At 37.7% G+C, this 24,791-nt stretch overlaps 1 protein-coding gene across 7 annotated transcripts in view; it reads right to left on the bottom strand.

Annotated features, from left to right (window-relative positions):
- The window catches only part of LOC100716734 (nuclear RNA export factor 2), a 108,901-nt gene that overhangs the window by 22,257 nt on the left and 61,853 nt on the right, over positions 1 to 24,791 (bottom strand). For 4 of the 7 annotated variants that reach the window (XM_063246204.1, XM_063246201.1, XM_063246208.1 and 1 more), the window contains 2 exons: positions 1,585 to 1,882; positions 67 to 153 (listed from right to left, as the gene is read on the bottom strand). The exons of 1 other annotated variant lie outside the window; for it this stretch is intronic. Coding sequence is in view for 4 of the 6 variants with exons in the window: in XM_063246201.1 (XP_063102271.1) it covers positions 67 to 109 (43 nt within the window). In the remaining 2 variants the exon portion in view is untranslated. The remainder of the gene's footprint in view (positions 1 to 66; positions 154 to 1,584; positions 1,883 to 24,791) is intronic. 2 more of the 7 variants (XM_063246206.1, XM_063246202.1) reach the window with 1 other exon arrangement.

Here is a 24,791-nt window from a genome sequence, read left to right as displayed (position 1 = left end):
GAGATTCCTGTTTTATATCAGTGCATTATGCAAAAAAATTATTGTACAATATGGAAATTTATTTACCTTTATTTCTGAATGTCCCAAACTCCTTTCTCTGTGAACACATTTTTATTGTTGCTGTCTCTTGACCCTAGAGTTTTGCAGAACAGACTTGGAAATGCAGAAATGAGAGAAAAATAGAATAGATTAGTTAAGCTATCTACATCACGAAAGTATCATAACTGACAATATTAATGAACTACCTGCCAACAGTAGTTACAGCCCTCTCCAGGTAAGCAGAATCTTCCTATTGGCTCAACATTACTCACCCAATACCGTTTTCATGATGCACCATGTCTGTCACCTATGATTCCACTCTGTATTTTTCTTAAAAATATGTTAACTCTATTCACTCTAATTTTCCACAAGAACAAATATAAGTTTTGGAGAAGGAGTCTAAGCATGCTTAGAAGAGGAGGGGAAAAAAAATTATAAGCCCAAACTGCATAGCGGTGTGTTTTAAGCCATTCAGAGATTCTAAGAACAGAAAAGCTGTCTCTCTGCCCACCTCCAAAAGTCTTTGTGAAACTGATGACCTTCAAATTAAGTGTAATAACTTCTGAATCTTCACATCTTGCCTACCGTGAAATTTCTGTCGAAATATCCACCATTTAAAATCTTTCCTTCTCTCCTCCACTCCAGTCCTCCCTCTCTCCCTGCACCTCCCTCCGCCTCCCTCCCCACACTGCCCATTCCCTGAGAGTATGTTTGGCTGCAGGAAAGTAAGTCACGGGGGACAAAGAGAATTTTTACAAAATCAAACAAGAGGCGGAGACTAAGATGGGATTTGGAATCGTCTGTGCCACGAACTACCAGACTGGCATCTAGGAGGTCTCCGGGGTACGTAGAAAAACCCTGGGCAGAGGAGGGCATCCCGTTCCAAAGACAGTGAAGTACCCCAGGTGATAAGCAAGGGTAGCTATTTTTCAAGGGATGAGGGAAGGGAGGCTTGTTCTATCAGGCCCCCTGCCGTGCACATACAGACGACTGATGAGCCAGGGCCTAGTATGGCTTTCCACCTCCCTGCCCCAGCCCCAGTGCTCTGCCTCCTTGGCCTCACTCTCTACCAACAACAGATCCCGGGAGTGTAGGATTGGTTCCAGACTGGCATACAGAAGTGAAGGCCTAGGCCAACCCCGCCTCCTCGCCCCGCCCCTTCCTCCGCCCCGCCCCTTCCGCCGCCCCGCCCCTCCGCCCCCTCCCCCTGTTCCCCCGCCGCCCCGCCCCCTCAGCCCCCCGCCCCCCTCCTCCCGCCCTCCCTCACACAGCCTTCCCTGGCGGCAGGCGAGGTGTAAAAAAGTTCTTCTAAGCTCGAAAACTCTTGGCCTCACATCCTCCCAACCACTTTTACTCGCAGCCTGTGCTGTTTGGTAGCCATTAGCTTATCCATTTAAGCAGGACACTCTGAGAAATCTCACTGCTACAGGTCGTGCCCCTCCCATCGGAAAACGACCTAAGAGCCTGTGGAAATTCTGGGACCCAGATCAAAATTCAGCCAGATCAAAATTCAGCCAGAGTGCAGGAACCACTTAGAGTTCTGACCTTTGGTAGTTCCGACTCCTCGGAGTTCCGACCTTCGGTAGTTTCGACTCCTTGGAAGGCCACCTTCTGGAGGCTTCAGGCACGCGAAGGGCAGATCCTGGTACTTGACCTGGAGGGGACGTCCGCTGACGCTCGAGCCACGTGACTCACGGGAGTCAGGCCTGATGGGTCGTTGGTAACTGAGAGGGCCGAGCTTCACGTGACACGACTGCACCATGTGACCCCCGCCACGAGACAGCTCCCCTAGTGGTGTGATCAATAGCAGGACCTTTGCGTGCCGCGCGATGATAGGCGCCCCCTGACGGAAGAAGGTGGAGCTGCAGAGTTCCGTTCTTCACAGTGCTTACTTTAAGGAGTAGGCAATTCAAAACCCATGGTGTTAACAGGTCCAGTAGATCTGGGCTTGAACATGACCTTAGTGTCTACGTTATGACAGCACCCACCTGAGCCACAGCCTTAGAAACTCAAAATGTTCACGGGCTTGGGAGGTCTAGATCTGTGTGTTTAAAAGCTGGAGCAATGGCTTTGGGGTCTCCAGATGTATGTGTTTCAGGAGATCATTCTTCTCTTTTTAAATTTTGTTTTTATTGATTTATTTTTGGTGGTTTTTTTTTTTTTTTTTTTTTTTGCGATACCTGAGGTCGAACTCACAGCCTTGTGCTTGCCAGACAGGCGCTTATGCCACTGAGCTAAATTCCCGGCCCTCTTCTCTTTATAGCGCCTGGAGATCTGAGGTTGCCCACATCACTGGACTCTTCAGTGAGTTCTCCCAACCCCGTTTTTCTATAGCAGATTTTTTTTCACGTACCACATGAAATTTAATACATAACAATGAAATGAAATAGAGCGCCTCTAAAACTGTAATTATAGCAAACTTATTGCAAGAGTCTAAGCAGTTAGTACAAGAGTCTAAGCAGTTCGCGCTGTTGAATTTGTTTCATGTTGGTCCAAAGTAATCTAAAGCAAACCTAATGTGTTTATTGTTGTTAATTTGTCAAACAAAATATGTAGTTATCAGCTGTGGCACGCCATTGAAGGCTAATGTATTTAAGAGTGAGATCTCAAGGAATTAAGTACTGTTGCAGAATTTTATAGATGAGGATGCTGAAGCACAATTGTGTTCAATTAACTGTCTAGGAGGTCGCGAATACAGTAGGTGGTAAGTTCATCTTCTCCTCCAAGGAAGGTGGCTCCCCTCTGTTCTGATAACCCTCCAGGATCAACAAAGGAAATTCAAATTAGTTCAGTCCTACAAATTCACAAACACTGAAGCCAGCAACAAATGTCAGTCACTTAAGATGGTGAGCATTGTCTTTGGAATGAGCTCTAAATAATTTCAAGTACTCTCAGAATTTACCGACAGTCAGTTTGGACTACAATGATGAACTTTAGGACAGTCTTTCTAATGTATTGTGTGTGCATTTGTGTGTGTGTGTGTGTGTGTGTGTGTGTGTGTGTGTATACACACACACACACACACACATTTTATATATATATATATATATATATATATATATACACAAAAAAAAACCCTACCATCAATACGAGATAAATTTTCATGTAAGAAGGTATAAAATGCTCGGCATTCTTGAATGCATTGGCTTTTTAAAAAAATGACACTAATCTTTTTGTTATAAAAATAAGATGTACTGTTGTGGTATATCAGGAACTTGAGCTTTGCATTTAAAATGCTTATATGCCAAAGTGTTGGCCAAGAAGACAGACTTTACATGTATTTTACATGTGTATACTTTTTTAAGGCAGAACGACCCGTATTTCTTTCAGATCCATAATGATCAAACATTTTCTTTTCTCTTTTAAGGATTGCCCAGGTTTTTAGAAAAGGCTACATTAATCCTTCATCCTTCTCGGCGAGATTTTATTTAATTCTTCATGGATTGAACAGATCTTTCTGGTACATGATCAGATGCCACTTTTTCTTCCCGTTTCACCAGTGTTTTCTGTACTACCACACAGGTAATAAAACTAATTTCTCTAATTAAATGAAGAACCCATCGTTAGTTTGTGTCCATTTGTGTATTAAGTATTTGTTATCCTTCTTGATGTCACAATTTCCTAGGTACTCTGTTCTCCTATTAAACAATAACGTGTTATAAGAGAAAATATAATTCATTGTGTCTGTTCCTTGCTGTTGTGAATTTTTCATAAAAATTCAGAAGATATGCAGAAGATGACATGGAATTATTGCTCTTTTGTACCTTAGACGTGCAAGAACAAAGAAATGATCACTTTAATTTTAAGACTATATTTTTGCACATGAATTTTGCATTGAGCCAATATTCGTGCACAATCTTGCTATCCTGAATTTAGAGAATTTGTGCTGACACTGGAAAAATCAATGACATTAGACAGAATTGCCATGTGTGATTGATCTTCACAGGAAACAACTGATCACCTATCCATGTCAGATCATAAGCCAAATTGTTTAGTTGTTTCCTCCCCCAGATTAAGGTTGTTACTCAAATACAATATTTCCTTGCCAAAGTTTTGCCTCCAAATATGCTTGATGAGGTCCTTTGTTTTCGGAATTCATCAGTTTATTCTACTGCTTCTTATAAAAATCTAGTTTATCTTTGATATAGCGTGAAAGTGTTTTAAAATTTGTAATTGAAAAACATACCTTTGACTTAATGTCTTTAGATATGAAGTATATAAAATATTAAAACCTTGGTAGTTCTCTTGTACCTGAAGAAAAGCATTCTCAAACTTTCGTAAAAGGACAAATTTTAGTGTACAGTTTCAGTCTTTTTAAAGATGCTTGTACTGGTATTGTGATGCTATCACAATACCAATTCTGTATTTTTTTATAATTTCATATGTAACACATAATGTGCATTTTTACTCAGTGTAAAAATAGAAAAATTAAAGGAATAAAATTATTATACAATAAAAAGACACTAAAAACAGAAGTATTAGAAAAATCATTGAAGATCATACTTGCCACTTGCCTGAATTGCGGCTATTATAATATAGGGGAATCTCAAACTAACTCAGTTCTGCAGTATTTATATTTTCTGTCCTGCTAGAAACGTTGGAGGACATTACATAGTACCAATTTTTTTTTCACATATCGGTTTCACAAATACCGCTTTCAATCGTTTGTGTGAGAAACTGTACCTCACATGACAAATTGGGTTTACTTTCCGGTTTGCTGACCCGGGCAAGCAATATTATACCAGCCTACGGATTACTTTGCTAGTGTGCTGTGGCATGGCAAGCTTACATAAATAGTCGCAAACACGCAACAGAATGAAATTTCTACTGCAGTGAATGCTGAAGGTGCTAGCAAGGACAACACACTGTTCCTGTGGTTTAAACCTCTCCAAGTCAACCATGATTTCAGAATGAAGACGAGGAAGAGAGAAGAGTGTTTGTGCAAATCAGAAACCAGACATCCTTGTGGCGATTTATCAGGGACCATATAAATAAATATAGGAAGAAACTATGAGCCACATATTTATGCTAGTGCCTCCTATGAAATGTTAAATTATGTTTAGAAAGCAACAATGTACAGTCATAGATGGAATCCTATTTCAAGGTTTGATATCTGTCCCAATCTTATTTCTGTAACTCCATAGAGATGAACCTGTGACCAGTGGAAGACAGGGAAGAATTACACTCAGTACCCCTAGGCCCTATTGACAATCACTGAGCACTGAAGGTGATTGGGTTCCTCCCAGTTCCTGGGGATCTATTTGTAATTCGTGCGTAGATCAGATTTTGCTCTTATCACTGGGTACACATATCATTGGCTTCTTGCCTCACATGATTAGCAGGCGCTTTCTAATATTTTTTTAAGTTACATCACAGGCCGGGGCTTTAGCTCAGCAGCACAAGTGCCTGCCTGGCAGGTGCGAGGTCATGTGTTCGATCCCTCATACAAAAACAAATAAAGAATAAAGTAAAGTTATATCAATGGGGTTAACCCCCTGGTATACACAGGCAATATGCATAATGCAATTCTATGTCATAGATTGTGGTGCCAGGGATCTGGTTTAGGCACTGGACTTGTCTGGCTTTTCAGTTATTTAGGTGATTCAAGTTGATAGGCCATCTATGTTGCATATGGTTTCTCAGAATTTACAGGAAATCTTTTGAGTAGTTGGCCCTTTAGTTTTACGGTTGAGGTCTGGTGGATGTTTTAAATTTAAGTGCTAGTGACTTTAGGAAGAGTGATTGTGTGTAGAGCAGAAAAGCGAAAACAAGGAGAGTGACAGAACAGATGTGATTAGACTTAGATTCTCAACCACGCTTATTTTGCTCAGACATAAGTATGTTGTATTGGGCCAGATATCCTGAGTAAATTTATTTTCAGAAATCAAACTAGCTCACCTAGCCATTGCATAAAGAGGCAGAAATCAGGTTGTGTTCTGTCATTACAGAAGCTGTATTTGAAATGTTTTTTTGTGTGCTTCTTTGAGGAATTCATTGGCTTAGCTCCAGGTAGCTTTATTGTCAATGCCATGCAGTGGGAAAGAAGGGAAACTGTGTATGGCTTTAGATAATAGGACGAACGTTGGGGGTTATCACAACATAAAAACAAAGAGTTCTGTGATGACGAAAGTTACAATGAGAACTTCCTTCAAGAAAAAGATACAGAAATAGAAGGCAGAAACTCCATGCAGTGCATTTAAGCAAGAACTGTGTCATTTTTATGACACGTATCTCCAGAACAATATGAAATCACCCTTCACAGAAAGACCATTAAAAGATTTAAAAAGTCTTGTTCACGTATATTAAACTATTAGAAGTAAGGCTTTAAGTTTCCCAAAATTTCTTCTTGCTATTCACTCATATCAACTCTGTTTTCAAATTCAAAATATAATTCTAAAGTTTCCCTTGAAAAATTTATAGATATAGAGTTATGTGATACAGATATATAGATATAGATGTTACAGCACCATATATCAGTGAAATATATCCATGTTCTTTTTTATACTATATCCAAGCTACATACAGTGCTTCTTGTAATCATGCTATCACTGGGTATTATTATCTGTAATTGGACCCTGTGAAAAATGCAATTTGAATAATGGTTCTTCATAAATTATTGCACTTAAATTCCTGCACATTTTTCTCTACATAGTACCAGACTCCTATATTAAAAGTTTCCATTTATAGTCAAATCAAAACAACAGTGAAAAACACCAGGAGAGGGAGTGGACCCAGAGAAGTCAATTTTCAGGGCATGAAGATGATGAACTGTCACACTCAGACATTAAGAAAGAAGAAAAAGAAATGGTACACGTAGCATTCAAGAAACCTGGGACACAGTTCAAAGCCATAGTTACGAATTTTCGGTGTAAAAGATGGCACCACGATACAGACTAAATACGTTGAGAATGTATTCAGTAGATTCGTAGCAAAAAACTTCCCAGATCTCAGTAAAGATATGGATATCCAGTTACAGAGGCATTTACAACCACAAACAAGCATGAGTGGAAAAGAACCTCCCTGTTTCCTGTCATACAGTGAAAATGCGACAAGTACAAAATGAGGAAATGGATTCAAAAGATGCAAGAAAGTAACACCAAGTCACTTACAAAGATAAACCTATTAGAATAAATACATGGACAGGATTTTATCTTTTCTATGGATGAACAGAATGTCATTGTGAATATGTTCCACATTTTCATTATGAATTCACCAGTAGACAGACACTTAGTTTGGTTTTTGTTTCTTTATTAGTGTGGGTAATGTAGCAATGAACATGAGAATGCAGATGTCTTTTAAATGTACAGAACTTATCCCCCTTAAGTACATATATACTCAGGTATGCAGTGACGGATCATATGGCAGTCCTCTGTTTAATTTTTGGCAGAAGTGCCACAGTGTTTTCCATAATAGAATTTTTTTTTCTGTATCTGTACCGGGGATCGAACTCACAACCATGCACTTTCAAAGCAGGCACTTATGCCGCTGAGCTAAATCTCCAACCCCCATAATAGAAATTTATTTTCCTGTCAATAGTGTGTGTTCTCTGCACTCTCACAGCACTTGTTATCTTTTGTAATTTGATAATAGTTTAAGTATCATGAGATAATGTCTCACTGTGCTTTTGATTTGCATTTTCCTGATGATTAGTGATGTTGAGTATTTCTTAACGTATGTTTTGGCCATCTGTATTTCTTTTGAGAAATTTAGATTTTTATTACTTATCTATTTTAAGTGGAATTCTTTCAGAGTTGATTTTCTTACACATGTTGGACATTAACCTCTTGTTAGAAGTATAATTTGAAGTATTTATTGGTTGTCTTTCACTCTGTTGATTGCTTTGCTGTGCAGAAACTTTTTAATTTGGTGCAATTCAGTTTGCCTTTTTTTCCCCTATTTTGGGGGGATCTTATTAAAAATTCCTGCCAACTCTAATGTCATAAATAATTTTCTCTGTGTTTTCTTGTAGTAGTTTTAGTTTCAAATATTGTGTTATGGGTTTTTATTAATTTTGATTTGGTTTGTGTATGTGATGAGAGGAATCTAGTTTCATGCTTCCACATGTGGATATGAATGAAATTAGTGGAAGCACATGTCTTTGTTTTCTTCAAATCTTGTAGGGAAAGCTTCCCTCCATTCAGTATGGAATTACCTTTTGGCTTGGTCAATGCATCTTTTGTCCAATTGATGCAAATTCCTTATGTACCTAATTCATTTAGAGTTCTTACCATGAACAGATAATAAATTTGATTATGTGCCTTTTATTCAACTACTGAGATGATCATGTGCTTTTTCTTCTTTAGTCCTTTGATGCAGCATATCACATTTATTGATTTTCATATGATAAACCATCAATGTATACCTTAGTGAGTCCCACTTAATTGTGGTGAACAATCATTTTCATGTACTATTTTATTTCACTTGTCAATGTTTTGTTGAGAAATTTTGTACTTATATTCATCAAGAATATTAATCTGGGGGGCTGGGGATTTAGCTCAGCAGCATAAGCGCCTGCCTTGCAAGCAGGCCGTCATGAGTTCGATCCCCGGTACCGATAAAAAGGAAAAAGACACACACAGAAAAAGAGTATTAATCTGTAACTTTCTTTTTTCTTGTGTCTTTGTCATGTTTTGGTATAAGGGTAAGGCTGGCTAGACAGAATAAGTACAGGAAAATTCTCTCTTCTTCAGTGTCTTGAAATAATTTGAGAATTGTTAGTTTATCATTAAGGGTTTGAATTTACAATAAGCTCTTCTGATCCTGGACATAGACATTTCACCAATTCAGTATTTTTAGTCATTATTGCTCTGTTCAAATTTTCTATTTCTTTGTGATTCAACTTTGGTCAGTTGTGTTTCCAATAAGGTGTTCAGTTTTTCAAGGCTATCAAATTTTTCAGCAAAGTTATTGTATAATTGAAGTTTTCAGGTTTTGTTTAATGAATTAGTTGTTCTTTAATGATGCTTTGTGTTTCTGTACTGTCAGTTTTGATGCTTTCCTTATCTATGATATGATTTTTTCTTTATAGCTGATTTTAGTTATTTGGGTCATCTCTCTTTTCATATTTATAACTGTTACACTGTTAATTTTATTTTTTGCCAAAACCAACACTTTGGGTGATTTTTACACTGTTTTTGGCCTCTATTTTGTTCATTTTTTCTCTGAATTTTCTGATAATGATGATGATGATGATGATGATGATGATGATGATGATGATGGCTATTTTTTTTTACCTGTACCAGGGATTGAACTCAGGACCATGCACTCACAAGGCAGGTGCTTACGCTGCTGAGCCAAATCCCCAGCCCGATGACGATGATGATGATGATGAGGATGAGGATGAGGATGATTGTTTTGGTACCAGAGATCAAACTCATGACCTTGTGCTTGTCAGGCAGGCACTTACACAGCTGAGCTAAATCCTTGGCCCTAAACTTAATAATTTCTTTCATCCTAGTAATGATATGTTTTTTTCTCTGTTGAGGTAAAACTGTAAGTTGTTTATATATGGTATTTCTGCTTTATTTGATGCAGGCACTGTTATAATTTTTCTTCTTAGTACTGATTTTGTTTTATGTCTTTTTGATTTAAATCTAGATGTTTCCACAAAGTCTAGTGTTGTAGGTGGAGCGCTTGAGAAGTGATACTTGATACTCATTATACTCATCAGTGAATTAGTCTAGTCATAGTTTATAGCTAAATGTGATGTCATGAGGTGAAGTTTGGTTGGAGGACCAATGGTGGGTCATTGGAGGACATGGAATGGTAGAATTGCATTGGCAGTTTAACTCTGTACAATGCATGTTACCGTCTGGCGGGAAATTCTGCATTTCACTCAGTACTTGATTCTTTGTGGAAGACTGATATTAAAAGCCTTAGACTCATTAATGTGACAAAAGAAATCTTGTGGCAGCCCAATATTGAGGCTGTGGCACAAGTATTGTTGGGGGCTTTTAGCCAGATTTGTATTGAGAATCAGGAGCAAATGGCACAGCCAAATTATACTTAAGTTTTGAGTTGGACAACAAAAGGAAATTCCAGTAGATCTGAGGCCTGTAATGAGGAAGCAGAGAGCAAGACGTGAACTCCAATAGTCTTGGGTATCCCTAACTATCCAGCATTGTCAGTGGTAGTTACAGTCATCATACCCTGTCTTCTGGGCTGGCTTTGCTCACTCTTTGCAGCTTTTTTCAGACAACTCACATTCTTGGATTTTCCAACATTCTAGTGTCTCCACTGAACATCAAATTCACTTTCAGTTTCTCACACTATTCTCTCAGGAGCAAACTGCATGAAATCCCAAGCGATCTTTTGAAATCTGGGTGGAAGCTTCTCTGACCCCACAAAAAGTCTTGTGTTCTGTATGCACGTAAAATGAGCACTACCTGAATGACACCAACACCAGCTGTCAACTGGAGCAGTAGCTGAGTCCATTTGTATATTTCCAGAAGATTCAGAAGCCCCTGAGTGCCTGGATGACTCAGAATTATAAACGGAATCCCAGCAAATCAGTTCTTGGTCTCTATTCTGTCAACATTCTGGAGTGTGTTGCCATGACATATTTAATGCAATCCTGATCAAAATGCTATTAGCGTACCTCACAGACCTAGAGAAAACATTCCCAAAATTCACATGGAACCATAAGAGATCTAGAATAGCAAAGGCAATCCTGGGCAACAAAGGCAAGGCCAGAGGCATCATAATCCCAGACTTGAAATTATACTACAGAGGTGCTATAATAAAATCAGTATGGTACCAGCAAAAAAAAAAAAAAAAAAAAAAAAAAAAAAAAAAAAAAAAAAAAACCCAAACAAACAAACAAACAAAAAACAGACTTGAGAATCAACGGAACAGAACAGATGATAAAGGCCCAGGAGTCTCTTCTCAAATCAAAGTTTTTCACATTTGTAATTCTGAGCCTTCACAGTACGGATCCTTGCTACTTATTCACATTCCCATGAGGCATTTTTATATTGTTCAGATACAAAGTACTTGGCTTCTTTTTAATGCTAATCTTTTGATCAACTTGAAAATTTTATTTGAAATATTATCAAAATAATTGAGTCAATCTCTTCAGTTTCTATATGTTGTACCTTCATTTTCATTTGTTTCAAGATTTTTCAAGTCTTCTTAATTTCTTCATTGATTTTTCAGAATTATGTTTTAAAATATCCATTCATTAGTATAGTGACCAAAATTTTTCTTATTACTCATTCATAATTTTGTACAGTAGTCAGAAAAAGATAATATTTCAAGTTTGGAAAATCTGTTAAGACTAGCTCTGAAACATATCATATAATCTATTCTGGAGACTTTTCCATATGCTATTATTGAAAGAATTCAGGCCAACACCTTGTGACTAATGTGGATCCAAAACACCCCTTCGTTCTCATGTTCCTAATGTTTCAATGTCCCCAAACTTGCAAGCTGCCTGCCTATCAGTCAGCTCCCAGAAAGTGCTACTTTGAAGGTCAGTCAGGCTCTGCTTATTGACAGTACACAACTTGCCAGCCAACTACTTGAAGGACAGTTCCAACTCCCTTTCTCAGCTGTTCCCCACCTTCTTATCCCTATAAAACCCCTGAGTCTGTAAGAGACAGGCTTCTTGGTCCTCATACCAGCAATCTCTCTTAAATTTTAATTCCAATAAAACCTGTCTTTGGCTCTGTACCTCTACTTCCCTTTCCTTTCTTCCTAGCAGTTAGAAATTTGTATTCTGCATCTGATCAGTGGATGGTTCTGTAGATGTCTATTAGGATCATTTACTGTATAGTGCAGTCTATTTTTTTATTTTTATCTAGATAATTTTTTCATTACTGAGTGTGAAAAATTAAAATGTCCCACTATTATTACACTGTAGTATATTTCTTCCTTTAGATCTATTAACATTTGTTTTATATAGGTAAATTATTTCATATTGGGTGAATTTATATTTAGAATCATTATTTCTTCTTTTTTTATTTTAACAGAAAAAAGAAAGGAAATAAAACAAAGCAGTAAAAGGGTACAAGTAATACAGAATTTCAAGAAAAGAATATACAGTAAGAAATCACTAGTTAATAGGTTACACATTGTCTTCTTAGAAACAGTTGTCCAAATTATAAAATTAAAGCCTATAAAGTGGACATTCATACAGTGAGTTTGCAGACAGTTCCATTCAAAGATCCAACAAAAGCTCAGTAATATGGTTTTCCATCCTACACACTCAAACATACATGTAGTAATATCCCTTAGACCACCTTCCTTTCCTCTCTTTTTTTACATTAACAATTACACTTTTTTGGTTTTTTTTACTCCCACAGTTATTATGACTTTTTCTGAAGAGAATAAAACCTAAACTGACTAAACAAAACAGAATTGGTTAGAACAGAAGGATGGGCAGAGTACATGATGCAAAAATAGAATATCAGGTGATCAAAACTGGTTACCATTGTGCCTCTTGCTATTTTTAAAAAGAGTTGCCTATATCATCAGGTATAATAGAATTGTTCAAAACAGTACAGAACAAGACCAATAAAACCTACACTGGAGACCTTACAGGACTTCAAAAGAAGATAACAGTCACACCATAATGGGCATCATAGTAAATCTTATTGCCTTCAAAGTGGTTGCCTATACCCTCAAACTTGATACTATCAAACAAAATAGAATATAGTAAAATCAGACAGAACAAGATGGGGAGAGAAATACTGGGGTTCAAATCAGGTTAATAGGACAACAAAATAGTTACTATAATATATCCCGCTATTTTTTAATTTAGTTTTCCCTTAATTGAAAAAAATAAGAAACAATATGATTAATTTTTAAAAAAAGGATGGAGATTGAGATAAAAGAGGACCTTGTAATAGAACCACACAGGTCAGAATGGAACAACTTAAGCATCATTGTTTTTCACCCCCAGTTAAGTTAACATACTAGTAGTCACTATAGTGCCTCTTTCTCTGAATTATTTGAGAAAGTAACATCAAGTCACTTACAAAGATAAACCTATTAGAATAAATACATGGACAGGATTTTATCTTTTCTGTGAATGAACAGAATTTCACTGTTAATATGTACCACATTTTTTTTAATGAATTCATCAGTAGACAGACACTGTTTGGTTTTGTTTCTTTACTAGTGTGAGTAGTGTAGGAGGCAAGAGAGAGCACCAAAGTTATAGATCCTCTAGGGGAAGGATCTTTAATGACACTGAGCCTTCCAACTGAGGAGAGAGACAACACCAGCACTGGATCCACTTCGTTAATTTCTTAAGTACTGTGTTCAGACAAAGCTAGCTTGGTGCCACCAGACTTCCATGTTGTAGAACGTGATTTTGTAGAAGGTGATTTTGTTCTGCCTAAAATCAAGGACACTCATAGTGTACTCAAGGCTATCTGTACATAATGTTTCTTTCCTAAGAGAAATAGATATTTTCTCTGCAGAAAGACTGCATCCAAGGCCATTTCAGCAAACATCTGCATTTCAGTGACTCTTTTCACTTTTATCCCTTTCCCTGATAGATAAACAGGCTTGATTATTCCTTTGTCAAACTAACTAAAAGTAAGAGAGAAGGGTCCCAAATCATTCAAATTGGAGATGAAACGACAGATGCCAATGAAACCAGAGTTCCTAGCACCTATTATGGAAATGTACATTGCAAGATATTGGGGAATTTCCCTAGGTACTGGTAGCATAACAAATTGGAACCAAGCAAATAAAAGAAAAACCATTAACGGATTAAAGGCAAGTAATGAAGTTGAACTCATAACAAAAAGTTTCCAGGCAAAGGAAATTGCAAGACTGGTCAGGTTCACTGGTAAATTTTACAAGCTACCTAAAGAACTAACACCTGTACTTCTTAAACTTTTCCATGAAAAACAAATGTGAGAAGTGTTTCTGATTCATTGTACAAGGCCAGTTCTACTCCCATAGCAAAACATTATATGGAGACACAAAACAAGGAAACCTATACATCTTTGAGAAACATACATGTGAAAATACTTAGAAAATAATAGTGAACCAAATTCAAAAGGATGTGGAAAAGATTACCCAACATAAATATGTCAGTTGCTTTATTTCCTGAGATACAAGAAACGTAAGTGGAATACTTGAAACCATAAACACTGATAAAAACCTTCCTGCTTTGAATGCCACCAGCACAGAAAAGGATAGCAAGTACCAATATCGATGGTAGGGATTATATATAAGGATGTCACTTTCACAGCAAAGGAAGCAGTCAACAGAGAGAAAAGACAACGTAAAGAACTGGAGACATTTTTGCCACCTATACTATGAACAGCAGAGTGCTATGTAAAATATATAAAAAATACACAAAATCTCAACAGCAATAAATCCCCAAATAATTCAATGTATAATGGGCAAAAAATTGCAAGGATATTTCTCAAAATAAGCAGCAAAATATCTGCTAAGTACACAAAGAAATGTTCAGCATCTTTAGCCATTAGGCAAATTGGAATTTTTTTTTTTTTTTTTTTTTTTTGGTACCGGGAATTGAACTCACAACCTCGTACTTGCTAGGCAGGCGCTTATGCCACTGAGCTAAACCCCTGGCCAAGAAAATTGGAAAATAAACATACATTGAGATTGTATTTAATCCCTAACAGAATGGCTGACATCAAGAATAGAAGCCCCCATAAAACAATAAATAATGGTATGAATGCACGGGGAAAAGAACATTTCTACAATGCTGAGGAAGATTTTACTTATTATTTATTTATTTATTGTCAAGTTGGCACTTGCTGCTGAGCTCCATTCCCAGCCTTGGGTTGTAATTTAGTAGAGCCACATTGAAAGTCAGTATGGGCATTCCTTGAAAAACCAAAACTAGAACTATCATGTGACTGAGCTATATGATGCCCGTAGTAGATGCAAGAGGGAACTTAAGGAACGTATTGGAGGGACACCCGGATACACATTTATTGTGGCATAATTCATAACAGTTACACTTTGAAAACATGGATAATATCTCATAAATGATAAAGAATATGTGGCAGACATAGAAAGCAGAATTCACCGATTTTAATTTCAGGAAAACGATAGAACTGAACTACATCCCATTAAGTGAAAGAAATCCAGATACCAAAATGTAAGTATCGCACATTTCTCCAGATATGTGGTATCTGGAAGAATGATCTGAAAGTTGAAAGAAAGACACTGCTAATGTTAGACAAGAGGAAAAAATAAGAGGAAGGATGGGGAGAGTAAGGGGGGGTCACAGTGTGGGTGGATACGATGAATGTATTATATACCTGTATAAAAATGCCAAATTGAGACCTAATGTTTTGTAAAATTAGTGTGCACTAAGAAAACATATTTTAAAGAAAAGTACCTCTGTTTTTATTTTGGTGATTGATATCCACACCTGCATATTTATAGACTAGGTGATTATTAATTTTTAATTTTCTATTCTCATAAATATTTTGCATTTAAAAATACAACATTTTAAAGCCCAAATATGTGGATTAGAGGAACTCCATCCACATAATTTTTTTAAATTACTCTTTAATTCCCTCTAAATGCCCACAGATTTTGAAGTGCTACATACAGTAAAAATAATATCATCTTCAAAGAACACTGCTGATGAAAACAGATGGTGACAAATTCTCTTAGTTCTGAACATTTGATATCTTTATGAAGTCTGTGCTGTATATGTACAGAAAGTTTCGATTTCAAAAAACAGCAAATTGAAGAAGACACTGTTGAAACTATACTGACACAATAATATTTCAACAGGATAGTGAATAGGAAGTGCTGTCAAAACATTGAGGAGGAGCAAATTTGGATTTAAATGCGTCACTAGATACCTTTTGAGGGTCTTCCAAAATGCAAACTGTACCAGAGAGGGCACTCATATTCTGTAACACGTTCGCTAATTTCATACAGGTAACTCCTGCATGAAAGTGTATGCCTTTGTTTAATAAAGAGTCACTCTATTTGGAAACAAGTACAACTTGATTGTTGTGATTGTTTTATTCACATTGGGATACATGCTTCGATTTGTTGTGTCCAGGTGACATTTTTGTTTACCTATTCAATATCCATTCCTTGTCTTCCTGATTGGCATCAGACTGCCAGCAGTGCTTCTTTTCCTGATTCAGTTTCATGTGTGGAGATTGTCTGCCCAGTTTCCTTACCCCGAGCATAGGCCCCGAATTAGTCTAAACTAGCCTATATGCCAATGTGCCTGGCCACGATTTAGCCTGGAGTTTTACAACTTGTGGTCACTGTCTTAAGCACCCCTGAAAGCCATGGCAATATATGAACTCTAAATTATACAAGCAACTGTATTTCCTTGTTAGATAAGGCATCACGACTTGCACTTTCTGTCTCTTGCAATCATTGACCACCACAATAGAATTTTATGGTTGTTTTGGACAGCTGACAATGATGATTCTCTAAGAAACAGCATGTTGATTTCTTTGTTAAATATTTTTACATCTCATTTAGAGTTTCTACACCTATACTTACCATAATCCAAGTGATTACATTGTCCAGGTAGAAAAACAAACTGATGCCAACTACTGTGATTGTAACATGACTTCCATTTTAATAGTCCTGTTATTAATGTCCATCCCTATTTAATGACTATGTTGATGGTCACTCCCTGAATAATGCTACTGCTCAGTACTGTTCTAATTCTGAAATCATACAAGTTTGTGCCCTAATATTTAACGCTCTTTTTAATTTGGAACATTGTGTTTCACATGTTTGTGGGTTTTTTTTTTTCTAGCTATGTTATGATGTGTGTGGCCATTCAGACTTTTTACCTTTTTGGGTCAATTTTTTTAACTATTAGGTGGTGACTTGTTGCATTCCAATCAGTGCTTGCAATCTTAAAGTTTCTTTGTTTATATATATTAATGTAACTTCCTTTGGTTGCATTGTTTTGGCAGGTTCCTAGATGTGTTAGCCTTTGATTGCCCTAAAAACAAACAAACAAAAACAATAACTGGGCTGACCAACTTAAAAGTATAAAAACTTCATTTTGGCTCATGATTTCAAGTTTCAGTCCATTGTCAATTGGCCCCCTCACTTTGGACCTGTGGCACTCCAAAAAATTATGGTGGTGAGCATGGTACAAAATTAAGCTGCTCATCTCACTGTGGCTGGGAAGCAAAGAGAAAGAAGGAGGCCCAGAGGTTCTAATAAGACCTTTCAAGGTCCACCTTCAGTGGCCTCACTTCTTTCCAATGGGCCCAATCTCCTAAAATGTAAACTACCTCCAAGTAGTGCCACAGGATGTCAAACAATACTTTTCACATGACTTGCAGGAGACATTTGAGATCTAAACCACAACATTGGTAATTTTTACTATCAATTCATTTCCTTTATTTCAAAGACAGGCAAGAGTATTTCCATGATGCCTGACATTTCCCCAAGGAAAAAGGCAAATTGGGAGAAGGGGCAAAGACAAAGCAGGAGTGTGACACGCTATCATAATCCTGTAGCATCTCAGATGCTGAAGAACCTCGTAAATGGCAGTAGTTTCAGGTAGTTGGCATGAATGATCTGACAAAACAGGACCCCAGATTGGGCTAGAAGAAGTAGACTATACTTCTTAACTGAGAGGGTTTCTACTGAGGAGAAACAGGAATAATTAGGCCTAAAGATTTGGGATCAGTGTACACTTAGATCAATGGAAGCAACAAGTTTAATGATGTTTTGTGTAACATATTAAAACAGTAATGCATCACACACATCAAAATTGCTAAGGAGGAGATTCTAAATGGACTCACCATCAAAAATATGACCAGTGAAGTGAATGAAGTGAGGATATGATACATACTTTCATTTCATCTTTCTGCATATACTTTAAAGTATCACATTGTACTTTGAAAGCACACAGAACTATCATTTATCAATTTAAAAATCATGTGGTACATCATAAGTGCATATAAGTTTTATTCATCAATTCAGGAATAAGCAAATAATCAAAATGTAAAAAAAAAGTGAATTCAAAATCCAAAGTCCAACACTTTCCTGTTTCTCATAGTATTTTTCTTTTACTTCAAGTTCTTCACCTCCCCTAGATAGAGCTTCAAGTTAACAAAATAATGTCATGCCCCTGAATTTGCTGTCAGTCAATAGAAATTCAGACATAGCTGTGCATAGAATAAGGGATAACTCATTTTACATTTTGAGGATAGTTGAGTACCACATGTCCCTCCGTTTGCTTCCCTTCATTAAGGAAATCAGCAGTTCCTTGGACAGCAACCACTAGGTATCTACATATCAATAACCTTAAAGGCTAAGAGAGTGCATGCTACTGCAGGAAGGGTACTACTTAACAAGAGTGATAAGTATGTAACTGGGGCTCCCCGCTTAGCTCTTCCCAGGGTGATAATGTTTGTCCTTTCTTCACAACTCACACCAAGATTCATCCCAGGTCCATCCCAGGAGTATTCAGTGCTAAATAATGTCTACATGGCTTCTCCAAACAGTCAGTGTTAGTCACCTGACAAGACACTGTGGCAGACATTTTGCTTGATAGAATTTGAAAATTATATTCACTTTGTCAGGATTTTGCAAAATATTACCATGAATGAGTCATCTAAAATGACAGAATTTTGTTCTCTCATAGTTCTGTTGTCCAATAGTGGGAAATCAAAGGGTCAGGGCCAAGGTGTGTGTGCTTGCAAGTATTTGTGAGTGGGGGGTAGTAGTGGGAGCATGGGGAGTTATAGAGGGAAGCTCTCCCACACTCCACTCTTAGCTATAGATCCTTGGATCTTTGACATTATTTGTCGGTTGGCACCATAACTCTGATCTGTCTGCCTTTTGTTAAATGGGATTCTCTCCATGATTTGCTATGTCCCTATGCGCTCCTTTTATAAGGACATTGATCACTGGATTATCACATATTCTAGTTCAGTATTACCAAATCTTAACTTCATTACATATACAAAGATCTTATTTTCAACTAAGATCACATGCCCAGCTTCTAGGCAGACATGAGTTTTGAAGGGACAGTATTGCACTCAGTACACACCTCACTCTGTACCCCCATTATTGATGTTCTCACAATGAATAAAATATATTCACTCACCCCAAGATCTCAGAAAGCCTTAACATGTTCTAGAGTTACTCCTATATGTGAAACCCCAGCCAAATATCACTCAGTTCAAAACTAAACCAAAAACAACAAAAATAAAACCAAAAACTTACCAACCTCATCTTGTAAATGATTTCAATCTCTTATGGGTTGGACTCTGCTTAAGGTCAGGTCTGGAGCAAAGTGCCTGTCTACATATAGACCTATCATTTGATAAAAAAAAAAATATGGGTACTTACAAAATACAATAGTAGTTAGAGGTAGATGTGTGGTACATATTCCATTTATATGAAGGAAAAGTGAAAGAAACAAAGAGGTAACCTGGAGTCAAATCACAGTACATCAGGAAACAAAAACATATATGTTTCAAGGGCAAGACTAAACATTGGTCACTTAGTTTTCTGTCTTCTGTGCCCTTCAGAGATGCAACTCCCAAATTTGAAATTCCTCTAGGGAGGGAGCCCTATACTACTGGCCTTAAGAGACCGTAGCTCAGCCCACTTAGCCCTCAGAGATCACAGAAATGCCCTTATGCACTTATCTTCTGTTGATTAGAGCTTTCAGAGCCATTTTCTCTTGCTATTGCTCCATCTCTGCCCATTTCAGTCCAGTCTGTCATGGTTTCTGCTTCTATAAAATTGTCAGAAACCTTGCCAGGCTGATGAGGGCGCCAAGGGAATTCACACTAATAGGTATGGGGATCTGCCACAGAACTTTGCCATGTTATCATATTTCCTTTCCTGATTTATGCTGACAATGCTCAATTGGGTACATATACCTAATATTGCTAGCAAATGGCTGTCTGGCCACATTCTTGATCTATTCCCATAGCACACTATTCAGGTAAGCTGAAAAGTTTCCAAGTTGTCAGCTATATTTTGGTTTATTTCTTGTTTGGGTTGTATTTCCCCCTTAAGGTTTCATTATTCAACATATCTGTTTACTCTCATATTTTGCTACAAACAGCAAGAGAGCGCAGGCTGCACCTTCCACATTTCGCTTGGAAATCTCCTTGGATAAACATTCCTTTCAGTGTTCACAAATTCTACTAGTCAAACAGTAGTAAAATACATTATAGTCAGGCTCCCTGTTGTTCCATAGCAAGGATCACCTTTACTCTGCTTCTAATAATAGTCAGTTCTTACCATAAGCATTGCACTGTTCGTATTCATAGCAACGTCCTGCTCACATCCATATATGTTCTCTAAAATGAAAAAGTACCTCTACACTTCTTTTCACTGAACCATCTTGAGAATCACCTTTAAACCTATGTTTTCACGCACAGTTTTCTCACAGCAAAGTCTTTTACCATCGTGTGCTACAAGCCTTACAGCCTCTGGTCTTCTCTCCATTGCAAAGGCGTGTCTGCATTTTTAGGTACTTGTGACAACAGTGACCACTTCTCAATAACAACATCTACAACAGATTCCTAGGGCTGCCGTAGCAAAGCGCCACAACTTAGGTAACTGAACACAACAAGGATTTACCCTGTTCCATTTTTAGAGATAAGAAGTTCAGAGTCAAGTTGTTGTGAAGGACATGATTCCTCCAAAGGCCTCTGGGAAGCAACTGTCCTTGAGTCTCCTAATTTCAGATGAATGCTGATAGTCCTTGGCCCTCTGTGGTTTGTCGATGTGTCTCTTAGTTTCTTCCCTGTCTTCACATCGCTTCCCTATGTGCCTTTTGTCTTGTCTGCCAAATTGATCTCTAGTTGCAGGGATACTAAATATATTGGATTTAGGGCCTACCCTCATCCAATATGCACACAGCTTTACTTGATTGCATAGGCAAAAGTACCATTTCAAAAAAGGTCTCACTCACATGTCCTAAATTTACAGAAATTTGAGGGAAAGGATAACTTAAAACCAAATACAAATGCTATTTAAAAAAAACAATTAAGTTAAACAACTTCCTTTTCATTCTTTAAGTACATTCTACCCACTACTTTGATTAGGTTCTAGATCCATTCATTGTATGCACAAATCGGTCAATAAACTCAATGGGACAAAAATTCTTTCATCAGTCTTATAAATTTAGACACTGAAAGCCCAAAGAAGTCAAGAAAAATGGGAAACTCTGTTAAATATGTAATAGAATAACGTAGGTACAAAGATTCTGAGTCAAATAGTACTAAGCAAAATTGGTACCTGTCCATCATATAAATGGTTTATTCTGGGAATTAAAACACAGTGGCAAATCTAACAATTTACTTGTATTTATTTAGGGAATGTTGAATGAGAATTCTTTCTCGTTCTCTTCTTGATAAAGAAGTAGTGAGTAAACCGGATGGATAAAACAAAAGCTAGTAGCTTATTGCAGTGGACTAAAATTTATGTTAGCAAAGTTTGGAAGCTATAACTGATGATCAAATGACAAATCCTTACAAGACTCCCAAAACTGAACACTAAGCTTTTAAGAGAAAAGTCACAGAACTCTGATATTGAAGGTGTTAGGTGTCACCTACTGCAGAGATCCCAGAGTTTAGATAATCATGGGGGTGGGGAGTCAAGAAAGTAATCACCCTGAGCAGCAGTTTTCCCACTTCGGGCCTAATGTCCAGCCAGGATTGTTCACATTCTCCTTTTACTCCACTGATCATGGTAACAGCCCTTGTGCACCAACATAAAGCAGCTTACTTTTCTATTGCGTGGGAATAAGGGAAGGGTGAGGTTGCTAGACGTTCCAGAACTTCCCTTCTGTTATCCTTTCTATGAATGAAAAGAGATATGGGTTGAGACAATCTCTGGACTAGGTGGAAACTAGAACGTGGCAAGATATGGGGAAACTGTAGTCTCCTGTCCAGAGGTATGGGGCTTGGCGGGAAGGAAGAGCAAGAGACAAAATAAGGGTGCAGCAGCGATCTGGAATAATAAGTTGTTCATGGGGAACAAAAGGCCACGAGGCTCTCAGAACTTTGGTATTCATTCATTGAGGAAAATGGTGAGAGGATTGTGACTTGATGTACCAGACAAGTGGCAAGGTTGGCAAGGCTGGTAACAGAAGGAGCAAAGCATTCTTGCTGAAGGGGCAGGAATAGCCAAGTTTAGGTTACAGTTAAAGAGGAACCTGGTCTGTAGCCAATTCTGGGAAGCAATTTTCCGCTGGAGTCAGGCAGGCCTCAGAGGAGACAGTATCTCGTGTCTTAGCTCCATGGTACCAGAGCTCATCTATCTGAGCTCAGCCATGGCTGTTGATGAACAACAATGCTATCCATCATCAGCTGCCTGATTTCATGAAGACAATCTACACAGCCTTGGCCAGACTCACTAGTTAAACTGAAAGCTAACTCAGGGCTGTCACCTCTATACAGCCTGCACTGCTGAAAAGTAAACACAATCACACATGGGCCTGGGGGAGGCTGATATGTGGGTCCTCCACATCAAAATCTACCTGATGTACTAACACCTAAACCTCTCTGAAGACGACTAGTGAACTTGCTGCATATGTGCTTTTGGCAAGTTGGATCTTCACTGCTTTCTTCAGATGCGTTCTGTTTTTTATGAAACAAAAACCTATGTGTAACCATACAACTGCTGCTGAAATAATTTTTTGCAACTTACGATACTTTTACTGTGCTTAAGTTTTATTTTAAAGAGAAAAAACCACTAAAAATGAAGATGCAGAATGTCAAAAACAAGATAAGAGCAAATTGACAATGATTAATGCATTGCATAATGTTATCTTCAAAGTAAGTGCTTAAATTACAAGATATAGGCATAATTAATCAAACAATATAAGTGTTATGATTTGTGTTTGGATGACCTCTGCAAGCCTCATGCAGTTGTGGAGGTGGCTGAATCTAGCCCATGTGCTGGGCTTGTTGTCCGGCCGCTGGGTTTGGAGATGTGAGTGCTGCGTCTGCCCAGGGGCTGGTGGCCAGCATACAGTGTGAGGGAGGGAAAGAGGCATGATTTCCTCATTTTGCCCTTTTGCTCTTGACACTTTCAGCCACAGCCACACCACCCTGTCTTGGAGTCAGCTGAATATGGACTGAAAGCTCCAAAACTGTAAGATAAATAAATCTTTCCTTGCTTTATTTTGGGCACCAGGAGTTTGTCTCAACATTGAGAGAAAAGTAACAAAGATAGTAATCACAAAACATTTTCTTCAGTGAACTAAGAGAAATCAGTAGTATAATTGTCTTTGGTATCTTTTGTGTAAACACACACACACACACATATACACACACACAAACACATATATATGTTTCTTTTCCTTTCACAGTATCTATTGTAGATTTTGGGTCTTACTTCTTCAGTTTCTTGACCTATGGAGACAATATGATGTTTACACATATGGGTCTGGTTTATTTCTAGAGTATGGACTCTGGTTGTGTCCATTTACCTAGAAAAGCCGCAAGTTTATTTTCTTTATAGCTGAGTAGTACTCCATTGTATAAACATACTATATGTTTTTAATCCATGCCTCAGTTGATGTGCATTTGGGTTGTTTCCAAGATTTAGCTATTTCAAATTGTGCACATGGGTGCACATATATAGCTGTGATATGATGTATCAATTCAATAAAAAAATATACAGAAAAATAGCTAGGTTGAATGAAACCTATAATCTTAAATTTTTTGAGAAACCTCCACACTGATTTCCACAATGATTGGACCAGTCTACTCTCCCACCAAGAGTGGAGAAGGTTTCTTTTTCCTCAGTCTCTACCAGCATTTGTTGTTGGTTGTTTACTTGATGACAGTAATTCTTTCTGGGTTGAGATGGAATTTCAGTGTTGTTTTAATGTACATTTCTCAAATGAGCAACGATGTTGAACATTTTTTTCATATATTTATTTGCCATTTGTATTTCTTCACCCAAGAGTGTGTATTCATCTCTGGCGCCCCCTTTTGGATTTGGTCTTTGAATTTAGGGGGTCTGAGTTTTTTCACTTCTTCCTGTGTTCTAGGTAGAAGTCCTTTGTCTCAGGGACAGTTGCCTAAACTTTTTCCACTCTGTAGTTTTCCTTTCACATTGTTGATGATTATTTTTGAGGTGCAAAAACTTTTGAATAAGATGGGGTCGCAGCTGTTGATTCTGTGAAGCACTTCCTGGGCAGTTGGGCTTGAAAACACCACAGCTAATTTATTGAATCAAGGTACTAGAAGGAGGATGTGGGACATCCCTGCCCCTTCCCCAAATTTCATAGCAAATGTTAAAAATTGTTTTCCTGCCTCCAAAGCTATGATAACTCATATGATTAAAATGTTTGGCACCTGTATTTTTACCTTTAAACAGTGACCAAATGGAGAGATTTAATGTCACATTTCTCAGGAAAATGTCATCAATATTTATGAGACAACTTGCCTTATTTTCTTGTAATCTCATGGAATGGACAGGCATGTGTTTCGGCCCATCTTGAAATGTCTCTCTCCCTCTTAACCCCTTTCCTCTGTGGAGTTATTTGCCTCTATGTGTTTTTCATGGTTAAATTCTTGTACTCATCATGAGGCTTAGCACACCAAGGATCTTTGCATCTTTCCTCTACAGGCTATGGGATAGTTGCATATAAGTTGCTTTTTCCAGTCACATGAATTTGTATCCCATCCTACTCAGAACTTTCTACCACACATCTTTGAACTCAAGGCCCATAAATTATCTGTAGCACAATTTGTGGGCGTTAACTTTGGTACAAGCACGAGCCAAATTTCAGCTCAGATTCCTTTCACTGACCACCAAAAACAAACAAAAAATTG

The sequence above is a fragment of the Cavia porcellus genome, unplaced genomic scaffold, assembly GCF_034190915.1.
Source record: "Cavia porcellus strain 051 isolate PalLab524CR breed Dunkin Hartley unplaced genomic scaffold, mCavPor4.1 scaffold_3, whole genome shotgun sequence".
Classification (NCBI taxonomy): Eukaryota; Metazoa; Chordata; class Mammalia; order Rodentia; family Caviidae; genus Cavia; species Cavia porcellus.
Note: the sequence above shows the minus strand (reverse complement) of the source record. Positions and strands in the feature narration are given on the sequence as shown.